At 53.0% G+C, this 16955-nt stretch overlaps 1 protein-coding gene across 1 annotated transcript; it reads left to right on the top strand.

Annotated features, from left to right (window-relative positions):
- Window positions 1-806: 806 nt before the first annotated feature.
- LOC144606158 (uncharacterized) lies at window positions 807-6512 on the top strand. Its single transcript, XM_078421958.1, has 5 exons — window positions 807-827; window positions 2367-2495; window positions 3753-3865; window positions 4702-5696; window positions 6094-6512. Exons 1-5 carry the CDS (start codon window positions 807-809, stop codon window positions 6510-6512), a joined length of 1677 nt encoding a protein of 558 aa, XP_078278084.1.
- Window positions 6513-16955: the final 10443 nt, after the last annotated feature.

Genomic DNA, 16955 nt, shown 5'->3' with positions numbered 1-16955 from the left:
CATTTAAAGGACTCTTGAATGGGTACATAGATAGCAAAGTTTAGAGGGCCGAACATGGGCAAATTAGCTGAGATGGGGCAAATTAGCTGAGATGGGGCATCTTTGCTGCTCTGGCATGTTGAGCTGAAGAGCCTGTTTCCGTGCTGTGTGACGCTATGACTTTGACATCCCCTGGCTTTCCCCTTGCCTACCTATTGCCCACAACCATAATCTTGTCAGACCTGGTTTTGGCGTGCATAAAACATGTTGACTTTGCTTGCGGCTGTTGTTATTGTCTAAGTGGCCTTTGTGCCACTTCTTTGTGGAAAAGCTCACAGTATTTTGCAACAACAACCTCGGGTTGACGGTTTTCCTGCTTTCTCTCTGCCTTCTTTCTGGAATGTTTTTTTGGGTGGAGAAATGGAAGTTCCTGGTCTTTCCCGGCGCCTCGTTCCTTTCACCTGCGCGGTCTTTGTGTTGGGATGGTCGTGTTCACATGAGCGACTGGTGGAATGTCACTGTAAACGTGTTTGTTAGCAGGAGAGGCGTTGCAGCAACTCTGTGTGTCTGAATTGCTCTGAGTGGTCTCAGCTGGCAACTTCTCCTACTGTAAAGCCTTTCCAAAGGCTTTGGATTGGAAGCTGGACATTTTGGAGCCTGCATATTTTTAAAATCGTTTCATAAATTTAATAGTCTCGCGGAGAAACAAAGCAGGGAGGTCAGAGCAGAAGTGGTTTATACTGGCAACACGCTCCCCCCTCTCCTCTCTCTTTATCTCCCCTCTCTTTCCTTTCTCAGCTGTGCTATCTCTTTGCATTTAAGCAAAAATGGCTCTGCTTGGCTCAAAGGTGGGTGCTTCCCTGCTCAATGTGGGGGTGGGGTTATTTATTCTCTTGTGAATTTATTCTCTCAGGAGCTGATGTACAAACTAATCAATTCGACACTGTCTTTTCTCAGCCCCTCCCTCTCTCTCTATTTTGCCCTCTCCGCTCTCTCACTGCCCCATCGCTCACAGCTGCCCAGCTGTTGCTGCTCAGTGTTTCAGGAGTGAACAAGGCCATTCAGCCCTCCTGCCTGTGTATCATTCTGTCCGATCCTATGCACTGCACTTACATTGAACAGTACAGCGCACGAACAGGCCCTTCGGCCCACTATTGCCGTGTCGATCATGATGCCAAGTTAAAGTAACCTCCTCTCCTTGCACCTGATCCACATACCTCCATTCGCTGCTTATCCATCTGCTTATCTAAGCCTCTTTAGCGCCACTATGGCATCTGCCTCCACATCCACCCCTGCAGCATGTTCCAGGCACCCACCATCCACTCCTTAAAAAAACCAACGCCCTACACATCTCTATTAAACTCTGCCCCTCACGCCTTAAAGCTGTGCCCTTTCGTCTTTGACATTTCCATCTTGTCTACCCTACCTATGCCCCTCATAATTCTGTATACTCTGACCAGGTCTCTCCTCAACTGCCAATGCTCCAGAAAACAACAATCCAGGTTTGTCCACCATCTCCCGGTGGCTAATACCCCCGGCCTAAACCCAGGCAGCATTCTGGTCAACCTCTCCAAAGCCCCCGCATCCTTCCCGCAATGCAGCTACAGGACTGCCCACACAATACTCCAAATGCAGCCGAAAGCTGCAACACGACTTCCTAACTCTTGTGCTCAATGCCATACTTTACCACCATATCTGCTTTCAGGGAGCTGTTAACTTGAACCCCAATGCCTTGACCATTGAAGGCAGGTGCACAATCTGCCTGCATGACCACCCTGTCTACTGGCGTTGTAGCTGGGATGTTTGTGGATCTTCCACTGGTTCCTGAATGGGGAGGAAAAGGAGGTGCCGACCGGTTGATGCCCCATGTGCTTGCTCTGTGTGGGGGAACCGGCACGAGGAGCTGAGGTCAGGGGCACGTACTGTAACTTCATAAGTGATAGGAACAGAATTAGGCCATTCGACCCATCAAGTCTACTCCCCCATTCAATCATGGCTGATCTATCTTTCCCCCTCAATCCTATTCTTCTGCCTTTGCTCCATCACCCCTTACTGATCAAGAATCTATCAATCTCTGCCTTAAAAATATCCATTGACATGACCTCCACAGCCGTCTGTGGCAATGAATTCCACTCATTCACCACCCTCGAGCTAAAGACATTCCTCCTCATCTCCTTTCTAAACGTATGTACTTTTATTCTGAGGCTGCGCCCTCTAGTCTTGGACTCTCCCACTCGTGGAAACATCCTCTCCACATTCACTCTATGCAGGCGTTTATTCGTTCACTCAACCCTAGCCTTTCGTGCTTCACTCTGAGCTCCTGCACCAGTTTACCTGCGAATGTCTCGTGTTGAGCAGTTGTGCTGATTCTCCTGTGGTTGTTGCAGGATCTCGGGATGGAGTCGACCTCGCTGGACGACGTCCTGTGTCGATACGCCAGCTTCCGCAACCTGGTGGACCCTATCACCCACGAGCTCATCGTCAGCCTGGCCCGCTACATCCACTGCCCCAAACCGGTAAGGACCCCGCCCCCGCCCCCACCCTCGGGTCATTATGTGTCGGCTCTGGGCCACGGTGAGCTGCCTGCCTGATGGGACTTTCAGCCACCAGCTCTCTTGTTACTCTGAGTTAACAGTTCGGTCTTTGCAGATTGGGCAGCGTTCTTCAACTCAATCAAAATTATACCCTTCACCCATTCTAGGAGCAAGTTACAGAGGCTAATTACAACTAACCTACACACCGGCGCATCATTCAGCTGTGCGAGGAAACCGGTGCACCTGGAGAAAACCCACATGGTCACAGGGAAAACGTAGAACTCCATACAGAGAGCATCTGAGGTCAGAATCAGCCCCAGGTGCCTGGTGCTGAGAGACAATGGTCACGCCAGCCGTGCCACAGACAGTAGAAAGTATTGTTTTGTTTTTTGCTGTTATGATGTGTTTGGGTGGGTCGGGTCCCCCTGGGGGCTGGGATCCAGAGCCGGCTGCTGCCTGGAGTGGTGGGACAGCGCCTCTGGTACAAGCCCCAGTGCCAGGGGGGGCTCGGAGGTTCCAGCCTTGCTCAGGCCCTGCTTGGGTGGCTGGAGTTGGCTTTCCTCAGGGTGCTCTTGTTTAGCCCTGCATCCGAAAGACACGTGGGTTTGCAGATTAATTGGCCTCTGTAAGTTGCCCCTAGTTTGTAGGTGAGCAGTAAAATTTCCATCGATTGAAAGATAGAGCATGGAAACAAGCCCTTCAGCCCACCAAAGAAAGACACAAAAAGCTGGAGTGACACGGCAGGACGGGCAGCGTCTCTGGAGAGAAGGAATGGGTGACGTTTCCTCAGACGGTCTGAAGAAGGGTCTCGACCCGAAACGTCACCCATTCCTTCTCTTCAGAGATCTGCTGAGTGACTCCAGCTTTTTGTGTCTATCTTTGGTTTAAACCAGCATCTGCAGTTCCTTCTTACACATTCCTTCAGCCCACCAAGTCCATGCTGACCATCGACGCCTGTTCACACCAGCTCTACGTTAGTCCACTTGCTCATCCACTCTGCACACACGAGGGGCAATTGATAGAGGATCAATTAACCTACAAACCTGCACGCCTTTGGGATGTGGGAGGAATCCCACACGGTCACAGAGAGAACGTGAAAACACCACACACACAGCCGTCTTGTCCCTGGAGCTCCAGGTTAGTGATCAGTGGGCTGGGGTCCGGGTTCCCAGCGCTCTCTCTCCGGTCCCGCCGTCCCCGCGCGGCCGCTGACTGTTCCCACCGTGTGCTTGTCTGCAGGAAGGAGATGCGGCCAGAGGCCTGGAGAAGATCTGCCGGCAGCTGACCCACCACCTGAGCCCACACTCCAGGTGCAAGCGGCAGGGACTCCTCCAACGCAAGCCCCAGGCCTGGTAATCCCACCCCCCCCCAGACCCATATCCACCCATCCCAACGCCCGCTCTGCCACTCCTCCGCCTCCCCCCCCCCCCCCAGACCCATATCCACCCTTCCCAACGCCGGCTCTGCCAGTTGCCCTCACCCCTCGGGTGAGGGGAGGGGAGGAGGGAGGGGTTTGCAGCTGCTTCCTGTGCTGCTGGAGAGGGGGCGCGGGTTGGCGATGCCCAGAGTGGGGGTTGTGTTGCAGGGGTCCTGTCTGGGCTGCTTGTAGCCCCGGTGAGACCGTCGGCTGGGAGCTGGTGTGTGTGGGTGAGGAGGTGACACTAGGGAGGTGCATTCTGGGCAGGTGTGCCAAGCCCCCTCCCCTCCGGCTCCCCTCAATAGACCCTCTTTTTGGCTACACCTTTCTCGTGGCTTCAGGTGACCCTTGGGACGGGGCAGGGAGGGTATTTACGGGGCTCCCTCTCCCATCCCCACTGCCTGTTATCCCCCCTCTGACAGTGTCATCATTCCCCCTCTAATATACTCACTGCCCATTGCCTTCCTGCCGTTTCCCCCTCTCCTTACCCCAGCTCCGTGTTACCTCCCCTCTGACAATGCCACCCTTACCCCCAGCAGCTGCCTGTTGTCTACCCCTCTGACCATGCCACCCTTACCACCAGCTGCCTGTTACCTCCCCTCTGACCATGCCACCCTTCCCCCCCTCCTATCCTGTTGCCTCCCCTCTGACCGTGCCAGCCTTGCCCCTCTCCTACCCTGTTGCCTCCCCTCTGACCGTGCCAGCCTTGCCCCTCTCCTACCCCTGCTGAATGCCACTGTTCCCCTCTGACTGTCGCCATGCTGTCCTCAGCCTGAAGGCGGTGCTGTCGGCGAGTGGGCCGAGCGAGAGCCTGGACCTGTCGGGGATCACGCTGAGTGGCCGGGACCTGCAGCGGGTGGCCCTGTACCTGCGGGAGAGCTGGGAGACGTTGTGCAGCGTGGAGCTGGGCTTTGTCGAGCTGACAGATGAGGGCTTCCTGCAGCTGCTGCCTACCCTGGCCTCGCTGCCCAGCCTCTGCACCCTGTCGCTGAACGGCAACAAGCTGACCCGAGCCGTCCTGCGGGAGCTGACCGACACGCTGAAGGACCTGGACAAGTTCCCCAGCATCACCTGGATCGACCTGGGCAACAACGTGGACATCTACTCCCTGCCCCAGCCCTTCCTGGTCAGCCTCCGCCGACGCATCCCCAAGCACGGCAACCTGCCCACTATCCCGGAGTTTGCCGAGAGTCAGAGCAGTGACCCCGAGGACGCCGAGACTGACCGGTGCGGCCGGCTGGACCGGGGGGCTATGCCGGCACTGGAGCCGGGGACAGAGCCAGCTCTGGAGCAGGGGACAGTGCCAGCACTGGAGCAGGGGACAGTGCCAGCTCTGGAGCAGGGGACAATGCCAGGGCTGGAGCACGGGACAGTGCCAGGGCTGGAGCACGGGACAGTACCAGCTCTGGAGCATGGATCAGTACCAGCACTGGAGCACGGGACAGAACCAGCACTGGAGCACGGGACAGTGCCATGGCTGGAACACGGGACAGTGCCAGGGCTGGAACACGGGACAGAGCCAGCACTGGAGCATGGATCAGTACCAGCTCTGGAGCACGGGACAGTGCCAGCACTGGAACACGGGACAGTGCCAGGGCTGGAGCACGGGACAGAACCAGCGATGCATCATGGGACAGGACCAGCTCTGGAACATGGGACAGTGCCAGGGCTGGAGCCAGGGACGGAGCAGAGGGTGGTGCAGGACGTGGAGCCCTTCCTGGACGCAGGGGATGAAGGGGCTGTGGGTGTGGTTGGTGCACTGCCAGGTCTCACCTGATGCAGGCCATGCACAGCCTGCCGTTAGATCGGGGAGTGCCACAGGTGGGGGGGAGTGGGGGCAGGCGTTTTGGTCCAGAGACCTCTGTAGGTGAGCCCTCTCCAACTAGGGACCTGCATCTCCTGAGCCTGTTGCACCTACTCCTTCCACCTTCATCCTGTGCGCGCGCACACACACACACACACACACACACACACACACACAGCCGGGGGGGGCATTCCCTGTCTGGCTGCCCACGTGTTGGCGTTTCCTTTCCCGGAGTGAGCTGCCCTCTTGACCAGCGGTTCTTGTCCTGATGGTTGGGTGGGGAATACAGACTCCACCATGGCCCGGCACAACTATTATTCCCAGGTCTGGTTCAATTAATGGAATCCCATTAATCCCAGGTCTGGTCATCCACGAATCCCAAATTATTCCTGTTGTGTGGAATGGGATTCCACCGGGTTCTGGTGCAACTAATGGAATCCTGTTATTCCCAGGTCTGGTTCAACCACTAGGATCCCAAATGATTCGTGTTCTGTGGTCTGGTGCAGTGAATGGAATCCCATTATCCCGGGGTCTGGGTCAACCATTAGAATTCCGAATCATTCGTGCGAGAGGGATTGTGGCCCCACTGGGCTCTGATTGCACCACTGGGGTTGGCAGTGCTGCTGCTTCAGCTGTGGACCACTGCAGGGTGGGGTGGGCTGGGATGGCCATCTGCCCCGGCCTGGTCACTCTGCTGCCTGTGTGGGAGCCCCAGCCTGGGGAGCTGTTGGCTGAGTGGGTCCATCCCTCCCTGGGCACCACCTCTCGTAGTCACTGACCTCCGTGTGGAGTCCTGGGGAGATCATACGAGATAGGAGCAGAATTAGGCCACTCGGCCCACCAAGTCTACTCCACCATACAATCGTGGCTGATCTATTTCTCCCTCCTAACCCCATTCTCCTGCCTTCTCCCCGTACACTCTGACATCTGAACTAATCAAGAATCTAGGGAGGTGCGGACGCTGCTGCCTTGGGTCGAGGGGTCAGATACCTGCTGCCCTTGGCTCGGTTCATGCCACACACAGCTGGGTTCCCACTGTCCGTCGGATCAGGCTGTGCTGGGGTTCCATGGTCTCTCTGCGTCTGTCACTGTCGGATCAGCGGCTGGGCTCCCTGTTCCTCTCCCCACCCTCCCCCAGCCCGCTGTTGAGTGAAGCCGGTGGGCAGAGACCACTCCCCACCATCGGCTCCCGTGCAGATTCTGCAGCCTGCGGCCCCTGCTGAGAATGGCCTGAGTTTGCAGTGTCGCAGCCGTGCCCATCTCCACTTCAACTTGGACATGAATCTCCTGTGATTTCCCCCCTCCCCTCCAGCGTTTCCTGAGAATCCCACATGGATATCCCCCCCCCCCCCCATCAGTGGCTGTGCCTAACCTCAGCTCCCCTCACCCCCTCCTGTACTGTGGGCTGTGGTCCCCTGTAGCAGATTGGCTGTCTGTTCACTATTAGTGGGATGCTGTGACTGGTTCAGTGTGAGTTCCCCCAGCTGTCTGCTCCACCCTCTTCCACGGGAGATTCTTGTGGCTGTAGCACTGCTGTGACCCCTGCCCCCACCGCCTCCCCCTCCCCCACCGCCTCTCCCTCCCCCACCACCTCCCCCTCCCCCTCACCGCCTCCCCCACCATCTCCCCCTCCCCCACCGCCTCCCCCTCACCGCCTCCCCCTCCCCCTCACCGCCTCCCCCACCACCTCCCCCTCCCCCTCACCGTCTCCTCCTCCCCCACCGCCTCCCCCTCCCCCTCCCCCACCGCCTCCCCAGGCAGCCAAATCCCCTCCGGTGTGTCCCCTACACTTCAGGGTCATCCTCCACCCCAGAGGACATGTTCTACCTCCTCGTCATCCCAGAGGTTGCAGAGGCTCGGAGACCTCCATGACAGAGGCAGTCTCCAATGCCATCACTCTACCATCCTCTATTTCAGAGTTTGTCACATGTACCAGCAATGGAATAACTAAATTCTTATTTGCTGCAGCTTTCCAGACCCGTAAACCCCAATGACACACAGATAAATGTATAATAATTGGTAGTACAATAAAGTAATGATGTAATATCAGGTATCCAGACTATAACAGTGTAAAACCAAAGTCTGTGCTGCAGTTAAAGCAAAGTCCATAGTAGTTTGGTGCTGAGTTTGGGTTGTGGTTAGGGTTACATAGAACAGTACAGGAACAGGCTCTTTGACCACAATGTCTGTGCTCAACATAATGCCAAGTTAAACTAACCTCCTCTGTCTGCACGTGATCAAGGTGGTTCAGGAACATGATGGTCACTAGCATCAGGCCTACACCCTAGCATCAGGCCTACACCCTAGCATCAGGCCTACACCCTAGCTTATGGAAGGACAGTTCAGTGGTCTAATAGCAGCAGGGAAGAACGTCTTCTTGATTCTGGTAGTATGTGATTTCAAGCTTTTGTATTTCCTGCTAACGAGAGAGGAGAGGGAATGAATGACCGGGGGTGGAAAATGTCCTGAATTATGTTGGCTGCTTTTTTGATGCAGCGTGAAGCGTTGATGGCGGTGAGTCTAACATCGTGGCTGGTCCTTATCTCAGCAACTCTATCCCTGCGCTAATCCTGCAATTTTCCCTAAAATTCCAGAATCCATCCATCCGCCGGCAACTGAGCCTCTGCAGGTGTCTAAGAAGGAACTGCAGACGCTGGTTTAAACCGAAGACGGACACAAAAAGCTGGAGTAACTCAGTGGGTCAGGCAGCATCTCTGGAGAGAAGGAAAGGGTGACGTTTCGGGTCGAGACCCTTCATCAGACGTGAGTTGGTCCCAAAGGTTCCCCACCCTCAGAGAGACGTTTCTCCTTGCCTGGCCTGAACAGCTGATCCCTTATTGCACGCACAATCCCTGGTTAAAGGCACATATTCACAAAATGCTGGAGTAACTCAGCAGGTCAGGCAGCATCTCAGGAGAGAAGGAATGGGCGACGTTTCGGGTCGAGACCCTTCAGTCTGAAGAAGGGTCTCGACCCGAAACGTCACCCATTCCTTCTCTCCTGAGATGCTGCCTGACCTGCTGAGTTACTCCAGCATTTTGTGAATAAATACCTTCGATTTGTACCAGCATCTGCAGTTATTTTCTTACACCGGTTAAAGGCTCTATCCTCGGGGAACAGCAGCAACCCTGTGAGAATTTTCCATACTCCAGTCACATCCTCCTTCCACCAAGCTTTAGGGAGTACTGCCCAGTCTGCCAAACCTCTCCACACAAACTTTGCCGGTACGATGAACATTGGTGCATTCCTGATACCAAGTAAACACTTCCTTAGGTATGGAGTCATGAGTGTTTAATTGCTAAATGTACGCACCAGAAAACAGTGACATTCTTTCTTGCTGCAGCATTACAGGCCTGTAAACACAATACATGTAGACAATATGTCATAAATAAAAATGCAATAAATTAATAACCACTATACTAGTGGGGAAAAATATCCTAGAAGAGTGTTCGTAGTTGGGTTTAGTGTTGTGCAGTGTCCAAGTGCAACGTGGTTGCTGGGAAGAAGCTGTTCTTGAACCTGGAGGTCAAGGTTCTCAGGCTTCTGCACTTTCTTCTCGGTGGTAGCAGTGAGAAGGGTGTGTGGTCAGGGTGGTGTGGCTCTTTCATATCGGCTGCCTTCTTGAGGCAGTGCCTCCAGAGATCCCTTCAATCCCTTCAATGGGGGAGAGGTCAGATCCTGCCTGATGGTTGTTGCCCCCTCCCCCCCTTCGCAGATGGGCTCCCCAGGGGCAGGGCAGGGATTCGTGTTTGGGTTTTCCGATCGAGGGAATCCTCCTTGGAGCGTTCGGTGATGCCACTTTTCCAGTCAGGCAATCTCCCCTGCGATGCTTGTGACCAGCTCTCCCTGGGGGCGGAGAGGAGGAGGAGGAGGAGGAGGAAGGGGGGCGACATTGTTTTGGCCCTCTGGTGACCCAGAGTTTAGGGCAGTCCTTTCAATCATTGCAAAATGCCATCTGCCTCTCCCTCCAGAAGCCAGAAATGAATCTGATTTTTGTTTAGTGGGTAAACTGGTATAAGGAGCAGACAGATGAACCTTGTCTTCAGCATTGTTGCCAGCAATGTGTCCTCCTGGCCTATTCCACACTGAAAGCAGTTTCTGTAAATGGTCCCAGATCTGGAAGGATAGGTTGTCCCCTCGAACTGGGCATTGAACTCCCGCCCCAGCTGCACGAATGAGAAGAGACGGGGGACGGACGGGGGGGGGGGGTGGGCACTCTCCTGAATGGGTAACCCCTACCCTCCCTCTGACTATGTGGGGAGGGGTGACCCTCTGTGGTGGCCCCACGGGGAGGAAGCTTCCAAACACAGTGAGACCAGTCTGAGACCAGGGACGCCATCCGCTCAGTCTTCAGGAAGAACCCAGATTTCCTGGGATAACTTTGGGGCAGAAACAAAGTGGGAGTCCCCAGCCGTGGCCTTCACACCTCTGTTAGGGGCGTGTAGCTCTCATCCCACGTTTAGATGGCAGGAGCTTGAATGGGAATGAGGTCACATGGTAGAGTTGCTGCCTCTCAGCGCCGGAGACCCGGGTTCGATCCTGACTACGGGTGCTGTCTGTGTGGAGTTTGTTCTCCCCGTGACCGTGTGGGTTTTCTCCGGTCTCCTCCCACATCTCGAAGACGTGCGGGTTTGTAGGTAAATTGGGCCTCGTGTGGAGGATGGGACTGGTGTACTAAGATCGCTGGTCAGCGTGGACTCGGTGGGCCGAAGGGCCTGTTTCCACGCTGTCTATCTCTTTAAAACAAAGTAACTGTGGGGTGGGGTGTGGTGTGGTGTGGGGGGAGGGCAGGCCCTGGATACAATGGAGTGAACGCTCTGAGAGAAACCACCACTGATACTGCTGGGTGTGCGTGCCTCACAGAACGCTGTGCTGTAGAAACGAGGCACAGGAGAGGGAGGAACGGCCCAGGAATGCAAGGAATGTGGCTGCCTCAATGACTCTTCTATGCCGACCCTTCAACTTGCGAGAGGCTTCTTCACGCAGATCAGCGCAAAAACTGGGCTCAACGCCAAGATGCTGAGAAACCATCTTCACCCAAATGGCCGCAGCTGATCTGCGCTAAGTAATTGGAGTGGGGAGAGGGCTCGCCGAATATCGATCATCAAATCAATCACAATCTCAGCTCCCTTTAGCCTCGCTCCCTGCAATCTTCCGGTTGCTGCCACCTCAGTCGCAAACCTCAGAAACAGGCATCGTTACACCGACATGTCCCATTTACTCTAGTCCCACTTGCGTTTGGTCCATCTCCCTCCAAACCTGTCCTATCCATGCACCTGTCTAAATGATTCTTAAACTTTGCCATAGCACAGTTCAGTTTTAATGTATTGTCACGTGCACCGAGGTACAGCGAAAGGCTTTTGTTGTGTGTACCAGCCTCAAGGACCTCTTCCTGCAGCTCGTTCCACACACCCGCCACCTTTGTTGTGGAAAAAGTCACCACTAAGATTCCGATTAAATCTCCTCTCCACTTTAAACCTGCGTCCTCTGGTTCTCGATTTCCCCTACTTTTCCCCACATCAAAAATTGTTGCAAGTAACCTTCCTATCATCAGGCTTCTCCCAGCACAGCCAGTGAGCGTCAATCTCCATCAACCTGTGGCCTTGTGTGACGGTTCAGGTGTGGAGGGAGAGAGCTTCAATCTCAGAATCAGAATTACCTTTATTGTCATCCAAAAAACAAGTCTTTTGGACGAGATTTCGTCACCCACAGTCCAACAGTAAGAGCAATAAAATAAGCAATTACGCAACCACAAACCAACACAAAACAACAACAAAAAAGAAACATCCATCACAGTGAGTCTCCTCCAGTCCCCTCCTCACTGTGATGGAAGGCCAGAATGTAGGGGACACCTGCTTAATCCTGCAGGTGTATGATTGTAGGTGTATGATGTAGTCACAACATCCCACATGTAGGGGGAGCTGTGTATAACCCGCACCGTAACATTTGCCTCTGCTTGTGTGAACAGACTGTCTGATATAAAACCTCGATGCCCACAGTGGTCACGGTGAGTGTTTGACCCGTGGGTTTCCAGTGCAGGGGACTTGCATTTCCTCTGCGTTGTTCCCAGCTTGGGGACAATAGGTGCAGGAGGAGGCCATTCGGCCCTTCGAGCCAGCACCGCCATTCAATGTGATCATGGCTAATCATTCTCAATCAGTACCCCATTCCTGCCTTCTCCCCATACCCCCTGACTCCGCTATCCTTAAGAGCTCTATCTAGCTCTCTCTTGAATGCATTCAGAGAATTGGCCTCCACTGCCTTCTGAGGTAGAGAATTCCACAGATTCACAACTCTCTGTTCACAACACAGATTCACAACTCAACGTCTCGTGTACTACAAGATTAAAGTGTTGCTCTTGCAATGAACTTTTCGCAGCGGCCAGTTTACAGTGGGTACAATCCCTGGATAACAAGTGAGCTGGTGGTGGAGGAAGGGTAGATGGGCTGATAGCCTCACTGAGCTCACTGGTTGATCTTATCCACCCGGGTGAGAATGCTTTCCATGAAGATGTCCCCCTAAGGATCCAAGAGCAGAGATAAACACCAGCAGCACAGTAGCTTATTTATTCATTCTTTTCTAATCTGACCAGCAAGGCCAGTATTCATGGCCCATCGCCGATTGTCATTGGCAAGATCATAAGATCATAAATGATAGGAATAGAATTAGGCCATTCAGTCCATCAAGTCTACGCTGCCATTCAATCATGGCTGATCTATCTCTCCGTCGTAATCCCATTCTCCTGCCTTCTCCCCATAACCTCTGATACCCATACTAATCAAGAATCTTTAATATGCCTTAAATATGTCCACTAACTTTGCACCCACAGCCTTCTGTGGCAAAGAATTCCACAGATTCACCATCCTCTAACTAAAGAAATTCACATTCCACCAAGGTCTCCTTCCAAACAGAACGTCCTTTAATTCTAAGGCTGTGACCTCTAGTCCTAGGCTCTCCCACTGGTGGAAACATCCTCTCCACGTCCACTCTATCCAAGCCTTCCGAAAGCAAGGTTTCTGAACACATCGCCCGAGTCCCTGTGTTACCCGGCTGACCCAAGGATTGCAGTGTTGAACGATTTGCCTGAAAACTACTCAGCTGATGTGTCAAGCAGCATATTTTTATCCCTAACGGTGTCACTGGAGCTGAAATAAAGTGGCTAATCTGACAGTGTATAGTGTCCCCTGAAATACAATCAGAGCCTTTCAGATGCACTGCAGTCTCAGCATTGATTTTTGTTTTTATTGGACTTTAAAGGCACTTCCATCTAGGTCGATACCTGGTCGAGAACTGTCTCTCTGAGTTATCTGTTGGAGCTGTTGAGCTTGTGCTTTAAGGACAGGACAAACTAGGACACATTTTTCCTCGGGCTTGTCATCTTTGCTGTGACTTTTCGGTATTTAAAATTCCTAAGTTTGAGTATTTTAGAAACGTCACATGCAAACATGTCACCCACCAAGCAGTGTGTTGCAGTGCCTCGGCCACCTCCGTCCCTGCCAAAGATAATTACCTTTGGTCCCTGCCCTGTGCAGAGAAAACCCAGCCACCACCATGCCACCTCCAAAATCACCCGGATGGTTTAACTGAAATTACGGAGACATGGCTCCAGGGTGACCAAGGTTGGGAGCTCAACATCCAGGGATATTCTATATTCAGGCAGGATAGACAGAAAGGAAAAGGAGGTGGGGTAGGGTTGTTGGTTAGAGAGGAGATTAAAGCAGTGGAAAGGAAGGACATTAGCTTGGAGGATGTGGAATCGATATGGGTAGAGCTGCGAAACACTAAGGGGCAGAAAACGCTAGTGGGAGTTGTGTACAGGCCACCTAACAGCAGTAGTGAGGTTGGGGATGGCATCAAGCAGGAAATTAGAAATGCATGCACTAAAGGTGCAGCAGTTATAATGGGTGACTTCAATCATATCATATCATATCAAGGGCGGCACGGTGGCGCAGGGGTAGAGTTGCTGCTTTACAGCGAATGCAGCGCCGGAGACTCAGGTTCGATCCTGACTACGGGTGCTGCACTGTACGGAGTTTGTACGTTCTCCCCGTGACCTGCGTGGGTTTTCTCCGAGATCTTCGGTTTCCTCCCACACTCCAAAGACGTACAGGTATGTAGGTTAATTGGCTGGGTAAATGTAAAAATTGTCCCTAGTGGGTGTAGGATAGTGTTAATGTACGGGGATCGCTGGGCGGCACGGACTTGGTGGGCCGAAAAGGCCTGTTTCCGGCTGTATATATATGATGATATGATATATCATATCATATACATACAGCCGGAAACAGGCCTTTTCGGCCCTCCAAGTCCGTGCCGCCCAGTGATCCCCGTACATTAACACTATCCTACACCCACTAGGGACAATTTTTACATTTACCCAGCCAATTAACCTACATACCTGTACGTCTTTGGGTACATACCTGTACATATAGATTGGGTGAACCAAATTGGCAGGGGTCTGAGGAAGAGGATTTCTTGGAATGTTTGCGAGATGGTTTTCTAAACCAACATGTCAAGGAACCAACGAGAGAGCAGGCCATTCTAGACTGGGTATTGAGTAATGAGGAAGGGTTAGTTAGCAGTCTTGTTGTGCGAGGCCCCTTGGGCAAGAGTGACCATAATATGGTGGAGTTCTTCATTAGGATGGAGAGTGACAAAGTCAATTCAGAAACAAGTGTTCTGAACTTAAAGAAAGGTAACTTTGAGGGTATGAGACGTGAATTGTCCAAGATAGACTGGCAATTTATAGTTAAAGGGTTGACAGTGGACATGCAATGGAAGGCATTTGATGAACTACAACAATTGTTCATCCCAGTGGCAAAAGAACAAACCAGGAAAGGTAGTGCATCCGTGGCTAACAAGGGAAATCAAGGATAGTATTAAAACAAAAGATGAAGCATATAAATTAGCCAGAATAAGTATCATACCAGAGGACTGGGAGAAATTCAGAGTCCAGCAGAGGAGGACAAAGGGCTTAATTAGGAAAGGGAAAACTGGCAGGGAACATAAAAACTGACTGCAAAAGCTTTTATAGATATGTGAAGAGAAAAAGACTAGTTAAGACAAATGTAGGTCCCTTGCAGTCAGAAACAGGTGAATTGATCATAGGGAACAAGGAGGCAGACCAATTGAACAACTACTTTGGTTCTGTCTTCACTAGGGAAGACATAAAGAATCTGCCGGAAATAGCAGGGGACCGGGGGTCTAACGAGATGGAGGAACTGAGGGTAATCCAGGTTAGTCGGGAAGTGGTGTTAGGTAAATTAAATGGATTAAAGGCCGATAAATCCCCAGGGCCAGATAGGCTGCATCCCAGAGTGCTTAAGGAAGTAGCCTCAGAAATAGTGGATGCATTAGTGATAATTTTTCAAAACTCTTTAGATTCTGGAGTAGTTCCTGAGGATTGGAGGGTAGCTAATGTAACCCCACTTTTTAAAAAGGGAGGGAGAGAGAAAACGGGGAATTATAGACCAGTTAGCCTAACATCGGTAGTGGGGAAAATGCTAGAGTCAGTTATTAAAGATGTGATAGCATCACATTTGGAAAGTGGTGAAATCATCGGACAAAGTCAGCATAGATTTATGAAAGGCAAATCATGTCTGACGAATCTTATAGAATTTTTCGAGGATGTAACTAGTAGAGTGGATAAGGGAGAACCAGTCGATGTGTTATATCTGGACTTTCAGAAGGCCTTCGACAAGGTCCCACATAGGAGATTGGTGTACAAACTTAAAGCACACGGTATTGGGGGTTCAGTGTTGAGGTGGATAGAAAATTGGTTGTCCTCCTCACACTCCCCCTCCCCTCACCCTCCTCGCGCCCGCCCCTCGGCCAGGGTGACAGTATGTGAGGGTGACCGTCTGAGCAACCATGAATCAGCATTGAACACCACGGACCGTACAGACCAGCCAATCCCTTTCTATGGGCTGTGAAGAATGGGATTATGGACAGGTGGGATGTTATGTTGGGGGGCCAGCATGGACTCAGTGGGCTGAATGGCTACCTTCACCACCGCACCACACCAACTCTCTGCCCCGGCGATGCTGGTCATACCCGAGGCCTGCATTTAACCCTTTCATTGGAGGGGGCATTCAGGTCGGGCACGCCCCTGGTGTATTGGAGATTTGCAGTGAGAAGTGAACATCCCAGCAGCGGCTCATGGGTGAACGTCACTGTGTGACTGCCGTGATGTGCCCGGGGAGGGGGGAGGAGGAGCTCGCCGCTGGGTAAGTGAAGTGCTTGGAAACGCAAGCGCTGATCTGGAGCCAAGCCGGGTGCTCGTCCTTGCGCTTGCTGGTTAATTGCATGAATTAGCAGAGTCAGCCGTGCCTCATTCATCACTGATGTTTCTGGCAGTGTCTCGGTGGTGATTAAGCCTTTTGTTCCAGGCAAGCAGTTCGAATGCTGTCAGTCTGAGGGGCAGCGAGCTGTCCAGGTGCAGAGGGGCAGCGAGCTGTCCAGGTGCAGAGGGGCAGCGAGCTGTCCAGGTGCAGAGGGGCAGCGAGCTGTCCAGGTGCAGAGGGGCAGCGAGCTGTCCAGGTGCAGAGGGGCAGCGAGCTGTCCAGGTGCAGAGGGGCAGCGAGCTGTCCAGGTGCAGAGAGGCAGCGAGCTGTCCAGGTGCAGAGGGGCAGCAAGCTGCCAGGGTGCTCACTGCCACTCGTCAAACCGAGCACAAACCAACCCTGTGGGAGAGTCAGACAGAGAGGCTGAACTAGGACAAACACTGTCCAATACACCACCTGACTTTGAATACCATTAATCACTGGGGTACGGGTCGCACACACACACTGGCCCTCCCTGGGGAATAGGTCCCACATACACTGACCCTCACTGGGGAACAGGTCCCACATACACACTGACCTCACTGGGATACAGGACCCCCACACACACTGACCCTCACTGGGGAACAGGTCCCACACACACACACTGACCCTCACTGGGGAACAGGTCCCACATACACACACACTGACCCTCACTGGGGAACAGGACACACACATACACACTGACCCTCAGTGGGGTACGAATCCCCCCCCCCACATACACACACACTGACCTCACTGGGGCACGGGTCCCCCCCCACACACACACTGACCCTCCCTGGGGAATAGGTCCCACATACACTGACCCTCACTGGGGTACGGGTCCCACACACACACTGACCCTCACTGGGGTACGGGTCCCACACACACACTGACCTCACTGGGATACAGGACTCCCACACACA

The sequence above is a fragment of the Rhinoraja longicauda genome, chromosome 26 (genome assembly GCF_053455715.1).
Source record: "Rhinoraja longicauda isolate Sanriku21f chromosome 26, sRhiLon1.1, whole genome shotgun sequence".
NCBI lineage: Eukaryota > Metazoa > Chordata > Chondrichthyes > Rajiformes > Arhynchobatidae > Rhinoraja > Rhinoraja longicauda.
Note: the sequence above shows the minus strand (reverse complement) of the source record. Positions and strands in the feature narration are given on the sequence as shown.